At 45.1% G+C, this 18,985-nt stretch overlaps 1 protein-coding gene across 1 annotated transcript in view; it reads right to left on the reverse strand.

Moving 5' to 3' along the window:
- The window catches only part of ADGRF5 (adhesion G protein-coupled receptor F5), a 70,285-nt gene that overhangs the window by 19,763 nt on the left and 31,537 nt on the right, over positions 1–18,985 (reverse strand). The window contains exons 3-10 of the mRNA XM_075063632.1: positions 15,861–15,924; positions 13,497–13,667; positions 9,616–9,795; positions 8,985–9,197; positions 7,753–7,957; positions 2,514–2,701; positions 2,138–2,344; positions 821–1,033 (exon numbers count right to left, since the gene is read on the reverse strand). Coding sequence (XP_074919733.1) covers positions 821–1,033; positions 2,138–2,344; positions 2,514–2,701; positions 7,753–7,957; positions 8,985–9,197; positions 9,616–9,795; positions 13,497–13,667; positions 15,861–15,924 — 1,441 coding nt within the window. The remainder of the gene's footprint in view (positions 1–820; positions 1,034–2,137; positions 2,345–2,513; positions 2,702–7,752; positions 7,958–8,984; positions 9,198–9,615; positions 9,796–13,496; positions 13,668–15,860; positions 15,925–18,985) is intronic.

The raw sequence follows: 18,985 nt of genomic DNA on the forward strand, positions 1-18,985 counted from the left end.
GAGCCACCCTTAACGACGTCTCTTTCCTTGGTATTTACACATTTGAAATGCTTGGGGATGGCTATCATATCAACCTGAATCATGGCTATGCATCAGTTACATGGACCCACATGAAAAATATAATCCTAAATTTTGAATATAAAATTAAATGAATGGCTAGAAAATGTTGGCAAACTGACCAAACCTGATATGAAAATCACTGGTAGAAAGTAAAGACAGAATGCCAATGAGTACCTTTTAGGACAGGGGTTGGCACATCCCTGCGGCTCGCCGCTTCCCGCAGCTCCCATTGGCTGGGAATGGCAAACCGCAGCCACTGGGAGCTGCGGTGGGGGCCATGCCTGCGGACAGTCAATGTAAACAAAATGTCTCACGGCCCACCAGTGGATTACCCTGATGGGCCGCGTGCCAAAGGTTGCTGACCTCTGCTGTAGGACTTTAACATAACCAGATTTTGGATATGATCCTACATTCATGGAAGTAAATGGCAAAACTTCCATTAACTCCAATGGGATCAGGATCAGACTTTTTAAGACTAAATTATGAGAGTGTGCTACTTGCACTACGGCATAAACAGAAAGATCTTGGGTTCAAAATGGTGACAATCCCAAATTAGACATGATGTAATGATTAAGGGCAACAAAGCACAAGGATAGGAAGAGCCTGGATTACAGTAATGAGACTGCACATTTAAAAAAATACTTATAATTATTTGCTCACTAATTGTGGGGATCATAGAAGAAATGAATCTTATGGGGGGATGTCCACAATTATCCACACATTCAATACCATTTTCAGAGTAAAGTATTGACTTCCTTACCACTCTTACATTCCCTTTGTTGAACTGTGAATGTAACGTCATAATTTTCTGTTCCATTTATGCAGCACTTTAGCACCTGAGGTACATTGCATTGTATAAATCCTTGAATGGGATCCAGTACAATATTCTTTTTCAGAGGCAGAGGAACAATCTCAACTGTTGTACTAGCAGAACTTGACAAAGACTTCTGAAATAATGTGCAAGTATAGGTGCCTGAAAGCAATGAAACAAAACCAGGCCTCAGTTGAAAGCCATGGAAAGCAGACTGTGATGAACTGGTAAAATATCTGTATTATATCTTTATGAATATGGTAGATGTCTCTGTGTGGTTGTTTATGGAGGCGTGCTTGCTATGGAGATAGATCAAAAGGGATTGCTAAAGACACCGAGCAGGAAAGGTAAAACAGTGGCCCAGATCAGGAGCATCCCTGGAAGCACTCAAGCACAACAGCCAGGTTAGTAGATGCCCGCTGGATTGTGCACTGCACAAAACACAGCTGGAGAAGGAGCTGATGGTGCTTCCTTTATATGCACTAGTTGGAGTACTCACGATGAATGCAAAAGACAGATTCAAATCCCCACTCTGCCTGCTTTGGAGGAGGGACTTGGACTCAGGTCTCTTACCTCTCGCCTGAGTGTCCTAACTTCTGGGGTTAGGGTCTCTCCAGCTCTCTTGTTGAAGCTGTTCCACTCTGTATGAAATACTTATATATTAATTGTGCCGGAGAGACCATGAGACTGACTCTAGAGCCGGCTGGTTAAGTCATCCACCAGGGAGATGCAAGTTCCAGCCCCTGTTCTATTGAGTTAAATGGGAGCACTTGTGTGATGAAAGCTGTGCATGTGTTCAAGTGTCTTGCTGAATGGGGGCTTAGGTGAAGTTCTGATGTCAGGGCTGCCCAGAGGATTCCAGGGCCACGGGTCTTCGGGGCACTTCGGCGGCGTGTTTCCGAATTGAAGGACCCTCCGCTGCTGAATTACCCCTGAAGACCTGGCTGCACTTCGGCGGTGGGTCCCGCTTCAGCGGTAATTCGGTGGCGGGGGGTCCTTCCACACCAGAGCAGAAGGACCCGCCGCCGGTGAAGACAGGGAGCGGAAGAAGCTCCAGGGCCCAGACCCCACAAGAGTTTTCCAGGGCCTCCAGAGCGAGTGAAGGACCCCATTCAGGGGCCCTGAAAAACTCTCGTGGGGGCCCCTGCTGGGCCCTAGGCCTGGGGAAAATTGCCCCACTTGCCCCCCTCCCCGGGCAGCCCTGGGTAATGTCACCTACCTTGTCATTCTGACCGAAACACACTGTGAGGTGATGCCTTCACTTACCATTCCAGGCCTGAGTGGCAGAGTTCACTGTGAGTGTGGACATGGCTTTGCTTGGGGATTCCACCTTACAGCTGTATAGCCGAGAGTCTATCATCTGAGACTGGATTTTCCAGGTGAGATTATCGCAATTGCTCACATCACTGGTGCATGTTAGATTAAAACTGTGTCCCTCAGAAACATTTGTGCTTGGAGATATTGTTAGATTTGCTGAAAAATATAAGATAAACAACACATGATTGTTATTTGTCATTTGCATGTGGCACAATAGGTAGGCAGGGAGCCATGTGGAGAGAATGGAGACACAGTCCGTGCCCAAGGCACTTACACTCAGCTATGTGAAATCAGATTCTATCAGCATTCTGAAAAGGCTCCTTACCTCCTGGTGAATATATCACATTGATGGTTTTACTTCTGATGGCGCCATTCCCCGTGCTCAGCTCACATGTGTACGTTATCTCATTATCAGGTGGGTTTGGGCACTGAAAAGGACTGGCTTGGAGAGTGTACTCAGTACAGTTTGGAGTTAAACTGGCGGTTCCTGTATTGAAATAAACAATCCCAGAGCTGTCACTGCTGTCTGTCTATCTCAACCACAAGTAAAGCCTGTAGATACAGGACTTCTCCTAGCTATGCAAACCCTAGGTGCAGGCACAAGTTTTGACAGTGAGACATTTTAAACTCACCCATCCTGAAGTTCACACTCAGTCTTTACTTGGGCAAAACTCACAGTGGCCTAGGAAGGACTTCAGGATTGGGCCAAAGTGCACTTGCCAATTACCTAAGGCCTGGTCTACACTACGTGTTTATACCGATTTTAGCAGCATTAAACCGATTTAACGCTGCACCCATCCACACAACGAGGCCCTTTATATCGATATAAAGGGCTCTTTAAATTGGTTTCTATACTCCTCCCCGACGAGAGGAGTAGCCCTGAAATCGGTATTACCATATAGAATTAGGGTTAGTGTGGCCGCAAATCGATGGTATCGGCCTCTGGGCGGTATCCCACAGTGCACCACTGTGATTGCTCTGGAAAGCAATCTGAACTTGGATGCACTCGCCAGGTAAACAGGAAAAGCCCCGCGAACTTTTGAATTGCATTTCCTGTTTGCCCAGCGTGGAGCTCTGATCAGCATGAGTGGCCATGAAGTCCCAAATCCAAAAAGAGCTCCAGCATGGGCCGTACGGGATATACTGGATCTGATCACTGTATGGAGAGACAAATCTGTTCTATCAGAGTTCCATTACAGAAGACGAAATGCCAAAGCATTTGAAAAAAATCTCCAGGCTATGATACAGAGTCCACAGCACAGTGCTGTGTGACAAGTGTAACGGAAAGCCAAAGAATCAAATGGACGCTCATGAGAAGGGAGGGGAACTGAGGACTCACTATCCACAGTCCCCGAAAAGCTTGCATTCTGCTGAGCCCCAATGCTGAGGGTCAAACACTGTCTGGGGGGTCAGTATATTCATGCAATTTACTCCCTCGCCGTGAAAAAAAGAGGGAAAAATATGTTTCTGCACTTTTGTCAATCACGCTATGTCACTGCATGCGCGGTAGACAGTGCGGCAACTGAATAAGCAGATCATTCCTCTTTTCCTGGTGGCAGACAGTATGGAGCATAGGACTGGTAGCCATCCTCATCAAAAGCCCCATGAAATGCTCCGTGGCTCAGGTACGGTCGGTCGGGCATGCCTGGTCAACAATAGGAATTATCCCAAGTTATTCGCAAAATGGTACATGAATGGCTGTAATCTCCCATCAATAGCAACTGGTGGAACCCATCAGTCCCCCCCTTCATCAAAGAAAGATTGTACTACCTCAGATATCAGCAGCGGATCTGGCTCTCTCCCCCATAATTAATGCCTGCAGACTCAAGCAGCTGGAGACTGCCCTCCCGCCATTTATCTCAAAAACTCAGTGTTTTTATCTCCTCCACTTCTTTATACTCATCACACAAATTGGGGAACCCTGCAACGGCAGCCAAAGGTGGATAGAGAAGCACAGTGAGATGTTTAGGGGCACTCCCAGAAATGCATGTACTCTCATTTTTTCGTGGGAACTGACGGACGGCTGTGCTTGTTCTCATACACCTAGGTTCCTCTAGTACCCTTGCCGCAATCTAGCAGACGACTCATTTTAAATACATATTTTTGCTCTTCGCGCCCGCCGACCATCATAGCAATAGTCCAGCCAGGAGCACACATGATTAGCAGCAGACGGTCAAGAACGACTGATAACCAATCATCTCAGCGCCAATTTCACAATAGCACAGCAGATTGTACAGAATGATATAACCATCTCTGCTACTTGCAAAGCAAATGAATAGCGCTGATGAGCGCGCAGTACCACTCTTCAGCGCATCCAGTACACATACCGGTGACAGTGACAAAAGGCAAAACGGGCTCCATGGTTGCCATCCTATGGCGTCTGCCAGTGCAATCCAGGGAAAAAGGGCGCGAAATGATTGTCTGCTGTTGCTTTCACGGAGGAAGGAATGAGTGATGACATTTACCCAGAATCACCCACAACACTGTTTTTGCACCCTCACGCATTGGGATCTCAACCCAGAATTCCAATGGGCGGGGGCGACTGCGGGAACTATGGGATAGCTACGGGATAGCTACCCATAGTGCAACGCTCTAGAAATCGACGCTAGCCTCGGTACATGGATGCACACCACCAAATTATTGTGCTTTATGTGGCCGTGTGCACTCAACTTTATACAATCTGTTTTACAAAACCAGTTTATGTAAAAGCAGAATAATCCTGTAGTGTAGACGTACCCTAAGACACCCATTGGCCCAGTTCTACAATCTTTACTCCTGTTGAGCAGCACATACTCTCATGAGTAGCTCCACTGAGTCCAATAGCACTGTTTGGGTGAGTGAGGACAACTCACTGTGAGTAACGATTTCAGATTCAGGCCTGAGAGAAGTATTTGGAGCCAGATAATCTCAGTATTGGCAGATTCAAGGCGTTTCTTACAGTGAGCAGTGGAAAGTACAAAGAGATACCACAAATATTAAACTCATCTATTTATCTTAGGGGAAGCTAACATTTTTAAGGGCCACTCTGTAACTGTATTTTGGGTGTCAAGAGAGGAGGGTTAGACATAATGGGGCAAATTTACCAAAACTGCCTATCTAAATCACACCCACAAAATCTGAGTGTGCATCTGTTGTGCAAGCAAAACTCATGGTCGAAATGCTGACCTCACTGAAGTCAAAGGCAAAAGTCCCATTGGCTTCAGTTGGCCAGGATTTCACTCTGTATGTCTGAGTAATTCACAAGTGCATAAATCCCTGGATCCAAGTGCAATTCTTTGAGGGGGTTAACAGGCATGTGGACATTGGGGATCCAGTGGATATAGTGTATTTATATTGATCTGGAAAAAGGGGTAAACAGTGAGGTGGCAAAATTTGCAGATGATACAAAACTACTCAAGATAGTTAAGTCCCAGGCAGACTGCAAAAGCTACAAAAGGATTTCACAAAACTGGTTGACTGGGCAACAAAATGGCAGATGAAATGTAATGTTGATAAATGCAAAGTAATGCACAATGCAAAACATAATGCCAACTATACATATAAAATGGTGGGGTCTAAATTAGCTGTTACCACTTACGAAAGAGATCTTGGAGTCATTGTGGATAGTTTTCTAAAAACATCCACTCAGTGAGAAGCAACAGTCAAAAAAGCTAACAATGTTGGGAATCATTAAGGGATAGATAATAAGATAGAAAATATCATATAGCCTCTATAAAAAATCCATGGTATGCCCACATCTTGAATACTATATGGAGATGTGGTCGCCCTATCTCAAAAATAAATAAATAAATAAATAAATAAAATATTGGATTTGGAAAAGGTTCGAAAAAGGGCAACAAAAATGATTAGCAGTCTGGAGCATCTGCCATATGAGGAGAGATTAATAAGACTGGGACTTTTCAGCTTAGGAAAAAAGATGACTAAGGAAGGTCTATAAAATCATGACTGGTGTGGAGAAAGTAAATAAGGAAGTATTATTTACTCAGTGGCGTAGCTGGGGGGGAACAGGGAGAGCGGCTGCTCCCCCTGAGCACATTCCCCCAAAGTGGCACCTTTTTAACTCACTTACAAAAAAACGCGCCACCCGCTGTGGTGTGGTCTTTGGCGGCGGGACCTTCACTCACTCCGTGGGGCTTCAGCGGCATTTCGGTGGCGGGTCCTTCAGTGCCGCCAAAGACACCCGGAGCTACTGAAGGGCCTGCTGCCTAAGACCCGGAGCGCTGCCCTGTCAGTAAAAGCGCCACTGGGTGAGTAAAAGCTCCGCAGTGGGTGGCGCCTTTTTTTCTGATTGCTGCCCATTCCCTCTACCTGGCTATGCCACTGTATTTACTCCTTCTCGTAACACAAGAACTAGGGGTCACCAAATGAAATTAACAGGCTGCAGGTTTAAAACAAACGAAAGGAACTATTTTTTCACACAACACACAGTCAACTTTGGAACTCCTTGCCAGAGGATATTGTGAAGGCAAAGACTATAACAGGGTTAAAAAAAAAAAACTAGATAAATTCATGGAGGATAGGTCCATCAATGGCTATTAGCCAGGATGGGCAGAGATGGTGTCCCTAGCCTCTGTTTACCAGAAGCTGGGAATGGGTGACGGGATGGATCACTTGATGATTACCTATTCTGTTCATTCCCTCTGGGGCACCTGGCATTGGCCACTGTGGGAAGACAGGATACTGGGCTAGATGGATCTTTGGTCTGACCCAGTATGGCCATTCTTATGTTCTTATGTACCTTTGTGCAGTTACTCAGTTTGCAGTCATACTTCATATTAAAGTTCCATTTATATACAGTTAATAAAAGGCTAGTAAATGATTAATAGGTGTTTTAATAAGTGGTTACTCCTTTGCCATAGGTTGTTATAGAGTCCAAAAGGGCAACTGGTTGCTTAAGACTTACAACCATCTATAACACCATCTACTGATGTGCTTATAAAAACTCTACCATGTTCTGCTGATGTTTGTAGCATGCATGTGCTATATACATCTATTCACTATTTATAAATCCATTTGAAATGGAACTTTGATATCAAACATGATTCATTTTGCATGGGACAGTTCACACTTGCATGTGGGGTTTTGACCCAATCATTAGCTGTGCTCCAGCTGTTTTGGACCACACATTTCGCTTACCAAAGATAAGTACATGACCCATGGAAGGTACTCTCAGTATAAGGGTGACCCTGAAGTTGTGGACGACCAGTATAGGGACTTATACACCTCATTCCCAGCTTGCTATCAACAAAGCAGGAAAAGGGGAAGATGCACTTTTGGAAAGATGACTAGATATCAGCATGCTGTGCTGATCCTGGGATAGATTTCCAGCCCTCTGTGGCAGTTATGGGGTGGCAGAAGTTAGAGCAGCCCCCACTCAGCTCTAACAGTGCATGGCAATGGCTACAGTGGCACTAAGACAATGCTAGTGGGAACTTTATCTTGGCTTGGCACAGCACCCGCTGATTTGTGGTCTAAGCATCTGGGGAGTCCCTGAGGATCTGGCCTGTTTGTGCATGATACAGCTGCATATGCCTGCAAATTAGGAGGAGAGATTTAGAAAAAACTGGCCTGTATTTGGTGTCCAGGTAGTATTAAAGTATTGTATATTTCCATCGATGCAGCAGCTCAGCGATACTTTGGTACCGTTACATATAACCTTAGTGTCTCCTGATTGCATGATGTTTATTGGAGCTACTGTTATATTGCGTGTTGCTTTAAATTCCCATGTGGAGCTCACACTGCTGTCTATGAAAACGCAAGTATAAGGACCTGGAAAGGAAATACAATATTACTGCTGAGAACTTATTCTGCCTTAGTCCCCCAAAGCAATGAAAAATAAATTCAGCTAGTCACCCCCTAGCCCAGTAATAGCTTAATCCCTTTAACCTCTTTTTTGCTGGCCACTGTCATGGTTCCAGTGCTGGTGGTATGTGTCATAGGCCCATTGGGACAATGGCACTTTAAGGAGAACAATGAAGTACTGCATGTGCCTCTTATACCATGTAGCTAGTACCAGTGCTCCCAAGCCTCTTTTCTTTATCATTGCTGGCAATTTCACTCCTCGCTGTGTGCTTCAAGCTTGCTGCTGTGGCATCATATCTTACTCCTTTCTCTCCTTCCCCCCAATAAATAGTGCTGGATTTTCCTCAGCTGCTTTTCCAAAATCTACCTGCTCCCTACTATTCCCACTGCCAAGCCCTTTGTATCAGCCCAACACACTTCTTGCCTTAACCACTGACACCTCATCTTCTCTGGCTTCCTGAACTCCCGCCAGCCAAACTACTGCTGCAAAAATCATCTACATTGCCTGTATCTCTGATCAGGTCCAGCCCCTCCCTTCTCTCGTGTATAAAGTGCTGTGTAATAATACTTGGCTGTTTTCATCTATAGATCTCACATCACCCCCTTTTACAGATGATGTGAAGTAGCCTGACCAAGGTCACATAGTAGATCAGTGTCAGAGCTGGGAATAGAGCTCATGGTTCTTAACTCCCAGTCCAGTCCATGTTACCTGGCTCCTTAATGCTAAGCTCTAATATATCACCTCATTTCAAAGGGCTCTCCAAACATTTAATTTGCTATGGAACTCTAAGCTGTTACTTTTTATTATAATATAATAAATACACTATGCGGGCATCACCATTCAGAAGCTGATTCATTAAAGAAAGTCAGAGGAAGATGTTGGGGGGGAAAGGTGCACTTGCCCTTCTGTTTTAAATAAATAGAATCATTGCATTCTTCTTTGTTCCTTTGCCAATTACACACAATACACTTGCATATATAGACTCAATCGTACCGGTATCATCCTGTGTAACATTGGTAATTTTCAGAATTGACGTTGTTGTTTTTTCTATAATTATTGTAGATATTGAATGCCGGACTCTATTCAAGATTAGACTTCCAGAATGATACCAGGTCACATTCCCTGTATCCAATGGTATCACACACTTCATTTTTACTGTATCCCCCTGGAAAATGTCCTCAGGGGACACAGAGAAGTTGGTTTGATCTGGAAAGACAAAGAGAAACCTGCAGTATTATTTATTTTATTACTTCAGCTGACATTTACCCTGGTGCCTCCCATCTCAAAGAAATCCTAAGCATTTCACAAATTATACACATTCAGTGTCAATGATATGCAGTCACCTCTGGGGTGCAGGGCATCAGCCCGAGATTCATGAAAAAATCATGAGTGCTGGCAAGATTGCAGCATGATCTGAATGGGGCCACTTGGATCACGATGGAGTTTTACATGCTGGGAGATGTAATTAGCAAGACACACTTTCCTATTAAAAATAACAGCTACAGTAGGCCCCAACATATTGTGCTTGGTCCATGAGTCACATTTTAGCCAGCCCCACTGATGTATAAAGATCACTCTCTCTCCCGATTAAATTTCATACTATATGCTACTAAGCACAACTTACCTTCAGACTGAAGCTGACAATAGGGTCCTTGGGAAGGCACCTGTGTGATACAGTCACAGATCTCCTCTTGTGTTGGGATGGTACTAGGACAGATTGACTTGGCACTGCACACTGAAGCTGGCCATCTGTACCCACTTTCACAAGAACAATGGGTCTCATTATTACTGGTGAGACTGCATACTAGTATAAAATAGAAAGTCTGTGTTAATGATGCGTTATTCACAATATTTTGCACAGCATGGTTCCCTTAAGTATATTTACCCTACTGGATGTGTATGCAAAAGTTTATACAATATGCTGTGCATCTTAAATGTTCACTAGCAAGATATAAGCCTGAGTATCTGATGCCCTGAGAATCCTGTTATATGAGTCATGAGCAGCTAAATAAGAGGTGGTGATACTGAGTTTGATTCATTACTCTAAGGCTTGTCTATATTACCCGCTGGATAGGCGGACAGCAATTGATCTAGCGGGCGTCAATTTATCGCGCCTAGTCTAGATGTGATAAATCGACCACCGAGCACTCTCTTGTTGACTCCGATACTCCACCGGAGCGAGAGGTGCAGACAGGGTCGACAGGAGAGCATCAGCTGTCGACTCACAGAGGTGAGTAGATCTAAATACGTCGACTTATTCATGTAGCTGAAGTTGCGTAACTTAGATCGATCCCCCCCAGCACAGACCAAGCCTAAGAGTTTTCTTTTAAATATACAGCATGGACTGAAAATTACCCTGTTCCAAACCCTTGGCTTTGTTGTGTTTAGTCTTGGATCAGTGTGTTGAAATAGCCCTGCTCGTCTATGAGAGCAATGATAGTTTTATGATCAGATATTTCACAAACTATCTGGGCTAAAAACAAACACTGTATATCATCTGGACTGGTTTCAATAACGTTTTGTAGTGTTTGTTTCTAGTGAGATATTGAACCATAAAATGATATGATTCTGATCTCTACCTTGAACTTTAGAATGGAAGGGCATTTCAAAGGGCACTATCAGAAAAATGCTGTAGACAAATATACTTCATATCATCTAAAATCTTAAGTCTCAGTTTTTGAACAGCATAAACCCATTTTCTTACTGTTTATGAGACTAAATCAAAGTTAACTTTCAGTGACATAGCATGAAGTATTGACAAAATGTTTTGAATAAACTAGCTCACGGACAAACACTTGGAAAGATGAACACACGTATTTAGAACCAGTACACACAGCATTCCACTGCTCCTGGATCAGAGATTTAAATAAAAAAAAAAAATCAGGTCCTGAACTATTGTAAATACATGTGGTGTTTATATTTTGTTTCATATTTTAACTATTCAAAATACTTTATAGCTGCAATTTTGTATAACAACTAGTGGGAAAATAAAGGTTTTTCAATTCTTTGCTCTTTAATAATGTCCCTTGGAATCACATTGGAAAGAAAATTAGCCCATGAAATGTGTGTCCACATGCTAGGGACAAAGCATAGCCTCTCAGAGTGATTTACATTCCAAATGTCGTTAGAGGGAAGTAAACACTTTGAAAATTGGCGCTGCAGCTTTCTGAAACATAAAAGTAAATCAGACTGCTATTATTATTGTGGTATTAAAGCCATAGCAGAAGGTTTTAGCATAGGGTTTCTCAGGCTCCCTCCCTTCCTACAACACAGAGGAGCATTCAGGCCTCTCCTAATGTCAGTGTTTTGTAAGAAGGAGAGGTGTGGAATGCAAAGACCAGAAAGTGCTGTTATCTATGAATTTTTCTGTCTTGCTGGATCCTTCCCACTCAGTCTTGGTCTACACTATGAGTTTATATCGAATTTAGCAGTGTTAAACCAAATTAACCCTGCACCCGTCCACACAACGAAGCCCTTTATATTGATTAAAAGGTCTTAATACGATAGCTTGTACTCCTCCTGACGAGGGGAGTAGCGCTGAAATCGGTATTGCCATTTCAGATTAGGTTAGTGTGGCCGCAATTTGACAGTATTGGCCTCCGGGAGCTCCCACAGTCACCATTGTGACGCTCTGGACAGCAATCTGAACTTGATGCACTGGCCAGGTAGACATGAAAAGCCCTGCAAACTTTTGAATTTCATTCCTGTTGCCTAGCATGGAGCACTGATCAGCAAGTGACCATGCAGTCCCAGAATCAAAAAGAGCTCCAGCATGGACCGTGTGGAGTACTGAAGCTGATCTCTGTATGAGGAGATAAATGTTCTTCAGAACTCCGTTCCAAAAGACGAAATGCCAACCATTTGAAAAATCTCCAAGGCTATGATAGATAGAGGCCACAGCAGGGACTTCAACAGAGTGCTGCGTGACAAGCATAATGGAAGCCAAAGAATCAAATGGACGCTCATGGAGGAAGCAGGGAGGACTGAGGATCTAGCTATCCCACAGTTCCACAGTCTCTGAAAACCATTTGCATTCTTGACTGAACTCCCAATGCCAGAAGGTCATAAACATGTCGCGGGTGGTTCAGGGTATATGTTATCAATCCTCCCCTGCCCCCATGAAAGAAAGGGAAAAAAACCATTCTCACCTTTTTTCAATGTCACCGTATGTCTACTGGATGCTGCGGCAGACGTGGTGCTGCAGTGCTACAGCAGCATCCCATTGCCTTCCTTCCTGGTGGCAGATGGTACAATATGACTGATATCCGTCATCATCATCCCATGAGTGCTCTTGGCTGCCTCGGTGAGGTGGGCTGGGAGCGCCTGGGCAAAATGCTTTGTCTCCGGAGATTCAGTCCTGCTGACTATCATAGCAGTGGAGGCTGCCTCTCCCCATTTTATCTCAATAAAGTCAGTGTTGTTTCTTATTCCTGCATTCTTTATTACTTCATCACAGAAATGGGAGGATAACTGCCATGGTAGCCAGGAGGGGTGTGGGAGGAGGGAAGCAACGGGTGGGTTTTGCAGGGGCACCCGCTAGAATGCAGCTCACATTTAGCGAGAATGTCTGGGGCTCTGACCCGGAGTGGCCATTTGCCTCTCTGGTTCTTTAGTAGACTTGCCTGATATTCTAGGCAGGACTGACTCTACCTTTAGACAAAACATAAAGAAGGGAATGACCTGGGGAGTCATTCCCATTTTTGTCCATGCGCCCCCGGCCAACCTCACCGAGACCAGCCAGGAGCACCCATGACAGCAGCAGACAGTACAATATGACTGGTAACCATCACTGCCAACTTGCAAAGCAGCAGACAGTATAATATGATTGGTAACCATCTCTGCTAACTTGCCAAAGCAAGGGGATACTGCTGTGTAGCACTGCAGTACCGCGTGGTCAGCAGCATCCAGTAGACATATGGCAACTGTGAAAAAAGGCTGAACGGGCTCCATGGTTGCCATGCAATGGCATCTGCCAGGACAATCCGGGGAAAAGGGCGCAAAATGATTGTCTGCCGTTGCTTTCACTGAGGGAGGAATGACTGACGACATTTACCCAGAATCTCTTGCGACGCTGTTTTTGCCCCATCATGCGTTGTGATCTCAACCCAGAATTCCAATGGGTGGGGGAGACTGCAGGAACTATGGGATAGCTATAGGATAGCTACCCACAGTGCAACATTCCGGAAATCGATGCTAGCCTAGGTAACAGAGACAGCCCTAGATTTGTAAACCAGGCCTGCTTGGTATGGTGCTCTGACCCTCTCTAGTGGCACCTAGCCCAGCTAGAGATTGATGAGTCTGCTACAGATTTAGCTAAGAGCCATGTGGCTTTTAGTTCATGAAGTAAAGGCTCATATACTAAGCTTCAGAGGTCTCAGGTTCAATCCTGCCTGCCGACAAGCAGGGTCTATCAGCATTACGAGTTCATTGCCTTCACATAGCAATCAATCAAATTATTGACAAGCCACTGCATCGTGCAGAACATCAGAAGAGCGACCGACTCACCTGTAGTAACATTGAGGCTTGAAATGTTCATTGCTGCATCTAAGGTGTTTACTATGACTGGAAAACTAAGATTCTTGAAATAATCTTTGATGGCTTCCAAGAGAGATGGATCTGTATAACTGATCTCAATGTCAATCTTGTATTCCATAGGGGGAAGGCCAAATGTAGCGACTGAAAAGAAAAAGGATGGATGTGTTAGGATGTATTATAATAACTGAAGACTTCCAGACTAGCATCTGTGCTGTCTATAGCTATTGAATAAGAGCTAACGAGAGGTTGTACTGAGGCAAATAACTGTAATATTGGCCCTTCTTACTCAGCAGCTCTTCCATGTGGCTGTCCTATCTGCCTGTGCTTCTGACAGAGGGTCAAATCATTGCTTCTGAGTGGGCAATCAAAGGAGGTGAGAGTAACAGGCAACCCACTTCAGTGGTTTGAAATCTATCAGAGTGAAGGGAGTTAAAGCTGTCTTTCTGCTTTGACCCAACAATAGTATCCATCCCAGCTGAATATCCATTGGCCCAGATCTATAAAGAGGTTCGTGTTTTCTCTCAAACCATTTACTTGACTTATATAGTTGTGTAAGCAGGGTCTGAATGAGCACTCCCCTGACAGCTAGTGACACTCCCGGGGCAAAGACTTCAAGAGCAGACTGTGTTTGCATAGACACGCCTAGGTGCACAGCACGATGGTGCTGCTTTGCCAAAACAATCAATTTTGGCTGGTTTGGGGTTACAAATCACTCTAGTATCATATCACTCATAGTATTGGACACCATCAGGTGGTCAAGGGACATCTATTTAGAACACATCACTGACATCAGCAATACCAGGAGAGAGGAGCTGGAGTACTACTGAGAAGTGAAGTTGGGAAAGTAACTGAAATACTTCTCTGGTGTGTTGTAGTTACAGAGGGACAGCCTATCCTAAATTCTCAGTTACTGAGGCACAATCTACACTCATTGCTAGATTTGCTTTCCATAAGCTACTCTTAGTATAACCTTTTATGGATGATTTACCCAAATATTTGGATGCTAATACAGTATCTAAACTGTATTATTAAATGTATTAACCTAAATTTGGGATATTGCAGATTATGTACTATATGTATTTTATGACTTTTAAACCAAACTTTGCACTTTTTGACAATGTAAGCATTATATCCAGATGTACAGACTCTTTCCCTATAATCTGTGTATTCGATAATTTTAACATTCGCTTTAACAAAAAAAATGTAAATTGGAATGCAGGAGTAATGAAATGTCGTTATCCTTATTGTATGAGTAAGGGCTGCAGAACTGTGCTTAGCATGCACTGACAGAGGGAGTCACCCTAAACTGAACTGAGCTGTCTAAGCGGATGGGTTAGGGGTGCCAAATCCCAGTAACAAAATGAGAGCAGATAGGGATAGCTGATTCTATCTGGTTGGGCAGTGGCTGCCTAAGGATGTCTAGACACCAATGGACCTGCCTCTCTTCAATATTTAATGACAGAGTAGATTAGGCTCAGTGGAGAGTCCTTCTCCCTGGCTGTTATTCCTAGAGCTGATGTCATGTCTGAGCCAGTGTAAAAGCTAAACCTTACACTCTGAGTGGGGACAATGAAAGACAACATAGAGACTGCAGTGGCTGTGAGACTCCCCTCTATCTGCTGCAATCTCTAAGAGTTGGGTGAAGTGGTGGAACCTCAGAACTTGATGTTGCAGGAGTAGCCAGTGGCAGTGGCTGGGGATAGCAGAGAAACATCAGAGAGAGATGGTGGCCAGCAGTGGCAGCAGAGAGACAGTACATAGCAGTGGTGGCACTGAAGCAGCAGCAACACAGAAGCATCAGCAGAGACACAGTGGCAGCTGGGGGTGGGGAGGTGAGAAGCCTAGGCGACTGCCTCCCACCCCTACCAGTGGGGAGCTGAGAGCCAGGGGGGCAGCTGGGCTCCGGGCAAGGAACTACATGGAGAGCTCTCAACCCCCCACACTGCCTCTCTTCAGTTGGTGGACGCGCTCCTAATGCGGACACGCCCAGCAACACGAGGAGGGGAACATGGATATCAATTAATTAGTGTGGTGGCTATAAGTCAACCTAACATAAGTCGACTTAGGGCTGTAGCATAGACATACCCTTAGTGTGCAGTGGAGATATATACCGAGTGACCAAGGATAGAAAAGGGAGGTGGCATAAGCCATTCCTTGGGGGAGAAGCTACATAGTAAAATGTGTTTAGACACTTTCATCTGTGATTGGCCACAGGTTTGCACCACAGTGATTCACAGGCTTGATCATTGCCACTCGCTATGTCTAGGAATGACCCAAGAGACCTGTTCCCCTGCTACCTAAAGGAAACCTGCTGTAATGCCAATGTTGACATACCCTGTCGCTTCTGCCTGTGCAGCTCTGTTGGGACGTTCTCTTCTGTTCCATTTTCACCGTCAGGCTGAAAAAAGAAAGCAGTTGTATAAGCTTTATTTTAATTTATTTATTATACCTGAGTTGGTGAAAACTGAGAAGACAATGGAACTCTGCCAGATCGCACAGCTAAGAGTTTGGTCCATCATCTTTTTCCACATGCTTACACAGGTCAAAAGCAGCCAGTGATTTCATGCTAATGCACTGACATCTCCTTATTTTCTTCTTCTTCTTTTTGATTACTTGTACACTCCCCGTAAGTGTGTCCCACGGTGAAATTCAATTCTCCGCAGAGGCCCAGCACAAAGCCTCTAAGCCGCCTGAGTCCAAATGAACCCTATGCACTTTATAGAATGGATACATGGAAATTATCCCTGTCTCAAAGAGTTCACTATCTAATTTTAAACGTGATATGACCAATGACAGTAAGACACAATCGGGGAGATGGGGCAAGGAGTAACAAGGGTTACAGTAATAAGATCATGCTGTTACTCACTATGTGATTATATTGAAGGTTCCATTAATTTGACTCTCATGATAATTTAACCCATTTTTTGTAGGTAAATCTTAGATCATTTTTGGTCATCATGATTTCTGACAGCAAAGTAATACTGTGTATTAAAAGGTCAATGTGGGTAGGCTTGCTCCTGCTCTCATTAAAATTGATGGCAAAACTCGTTGGCTTCACTACAAGGAGGATTGGGCTCATAATTATATGTGCCCTATCAATGGAAATGTTTATTAAAGGGATATTGCAACAATGAGTAACCAGTTGTTGTTTTGTAACCCTAGAGCCTCCAGCCTGTCAGACAATGAGAGATAACCAACACACAGAATCCCACCTCATTTTTATTACAGATCAGCTCAAACCAGCTCCTGTCCATCAGCTGGAAGCTCTGTGAAAGCAGAACACCAGGGAACGCTGTACTCACACTCTAGGGACAAAATTGGATGAAAGATGTCAACCTAAAGATACAGAACTTCAAAATAAGCCACACCACTTATCTAGCTAAGGTTCTTCTATGGCCCTGGTATCTGAGCACCGCCCAATCTTTAATGGATTTCTCCTCACGACAACCCATAAGGTAGCAGCATTTTAACAGTGGGGAGTGGAGGCACAGAGACACTAAGTGACTTAAACAAGGTCACGCTGGAAGCCTCTGGTAGAGTGGGGAATTGAATACTGCTTCTCCCAAGTCCCAAGGGCGAGTCCTAACCACTGAACCATCCTATCTCTTGCTCCATGCCACGTCAACATTTGGCCAAGAGCGTTTGACACACATACAGTCATTTATCTAAGCTGATAGGGGAGCATGTGGATCTAGTGAGAAGACACTGCCTGTGAGGTCCTCCCACCTGAGTCTCCCAAAGGCTGTGGATTTGGGCTAGGACTGACCCTGCTGTAGGACCTCTGAGGCCTGGTCTCCACTATAGAGTTAGGTCGACATAAGATAGCCTACGTTGACCTAAAAATGTCAGGGTCTACACTACAAGGTCCTTCCTGCCATTGTAACTCTCCTGCTATGCTGATTGAGGGCTGGTCTACAGTATGCAGTTAGGTCGACATAAGGAACCAAGCTGTGAAATTGCAGATGCTGCCCTGCTCCCCAGAGAGAAGGTGGGGGGGTGGGGGGAGCCAGAGCAGCTGAACCATGCTTCCTGGGGGCGAGAAGCTCAGGGTGGCTTTCCCTGCTCCCAGCGGGGAATGTGAGGGAGGGGGGGCAGTCCACTGGGAGCCTGGGAGCCTGTTGGGCAGCGGGGCTGACAACAGAGCTGAGAGACCAGTCACTCAGCTCCCCACATTGTCCCTCTTAGGACGGCAGAAGCGCCCCTGGAGAGGATGCGCTCCACTGACCCAAGGAGGGCAGTGTGGACAAGCACCATTGAAGTAATTACTGCCGTGGTTGTAAGTCAACCTAATATAGGTCAACTTACATTTCTAGTATAGACATACCCTTAATAACTCCACCTCTGTGACAGGCATGGCATTTATGCCGATGTAGTTAGGTCAATGCAATGGCAGAGTAGACACTGTGTTGCTTGCGTCGACTTAAGTGCTCTCCACAAGGTGTCCCACAATGACCCATTGTGACTGCTCTGGTTGCCATTTTTAACTCCTCTGCCCAGCAGCCAGGTACACAGGAACAAGCCCCTCCCTCCTTACAGGACTGCTAATTTTTTAATTTTCATTTCGTTTGGTTGGTGTGGAGAGCTCACCTAGCAACTGACCAACTGAGCATGCCAGGTCCATGCTCCAAATGCGCTCTAGCCTAGAGTACACAGGAGGTGGTGGATCGCCCGTGTCTGTGGGGAGAAGAGCCTGAGCAGGCACAGCTCAGATCTAGCTGTAGAAATGTGGACATTTACAAGTAGATCTCTTGGGTTACAGGGAGAGAAGGGCTGCAAGAGAGACCCGCAGCCATGCCAGATGAAAGCCAAGGAGCTGTGTCAGGCCAGAGGAGACCAGCACTGAGCACCCAGAGGCTGCAACATCTCCAGGGCGAGCCCCCTCCCACTGCCTACTCATGCCGCTTGGGGGTACAGAGACTTGTCTGGCTCTGGCAAGGGAATGGGGCTTAGAGAATGGGGGTGTCTGTCAGTCCGGACTCCTAGGTTCTCTCCCTGGCTCCAGGAGGGGAGTGGGGTGTAGAGGTTTGGGGGGGTATATCATTCAGAGATCATAGAAAGTGGTGCATTTGCAAGGTTACATTACTCCACTCACAGCATGGTTCAGACCAGGGTGCCAAAAACACAGTGGCAGGCACAACACAGCAAAGCAACATACATTGCTAGGGGTGGGGGCATTATTAAAACAGTCTTTCAAAGCCTCCCTGAACTGTAAGCTCTCTGTCAAGTTCTTCTTATAGTCCTGGTATCTGGCTGCTCAAAATCAACAGACAGTTGATCCACTTCCCCCCTCCACGAGGCGTAAAATTCTCTCCCTTTGTTCCACAGATATTATGAAGCACACAGCAGGCAGCTATAACCATGGGAATATTTTTTTTTCACTGCAGTCTAACCTAGTGAGTAGACTGCTCCAGTGCCCCTTCAAACGGCCAAAGGCACATCAACCATCATTCTGCACCTGC

This window comes from Chelonoidis abingdonii, chromosome 3 (assembly GCF_003597395.2).
Source record: "Chelonoidis abingdonii isolate Lonesome George chromosome 3, CheloAbing_2.0, whole genome shotgun sequence".
Taxonomy (NCBI): Eukaryota; Metazoa; Chordata; order Testudines; family Testudinidae; genus Chelonoidis; species Chelonoidis abingdonii.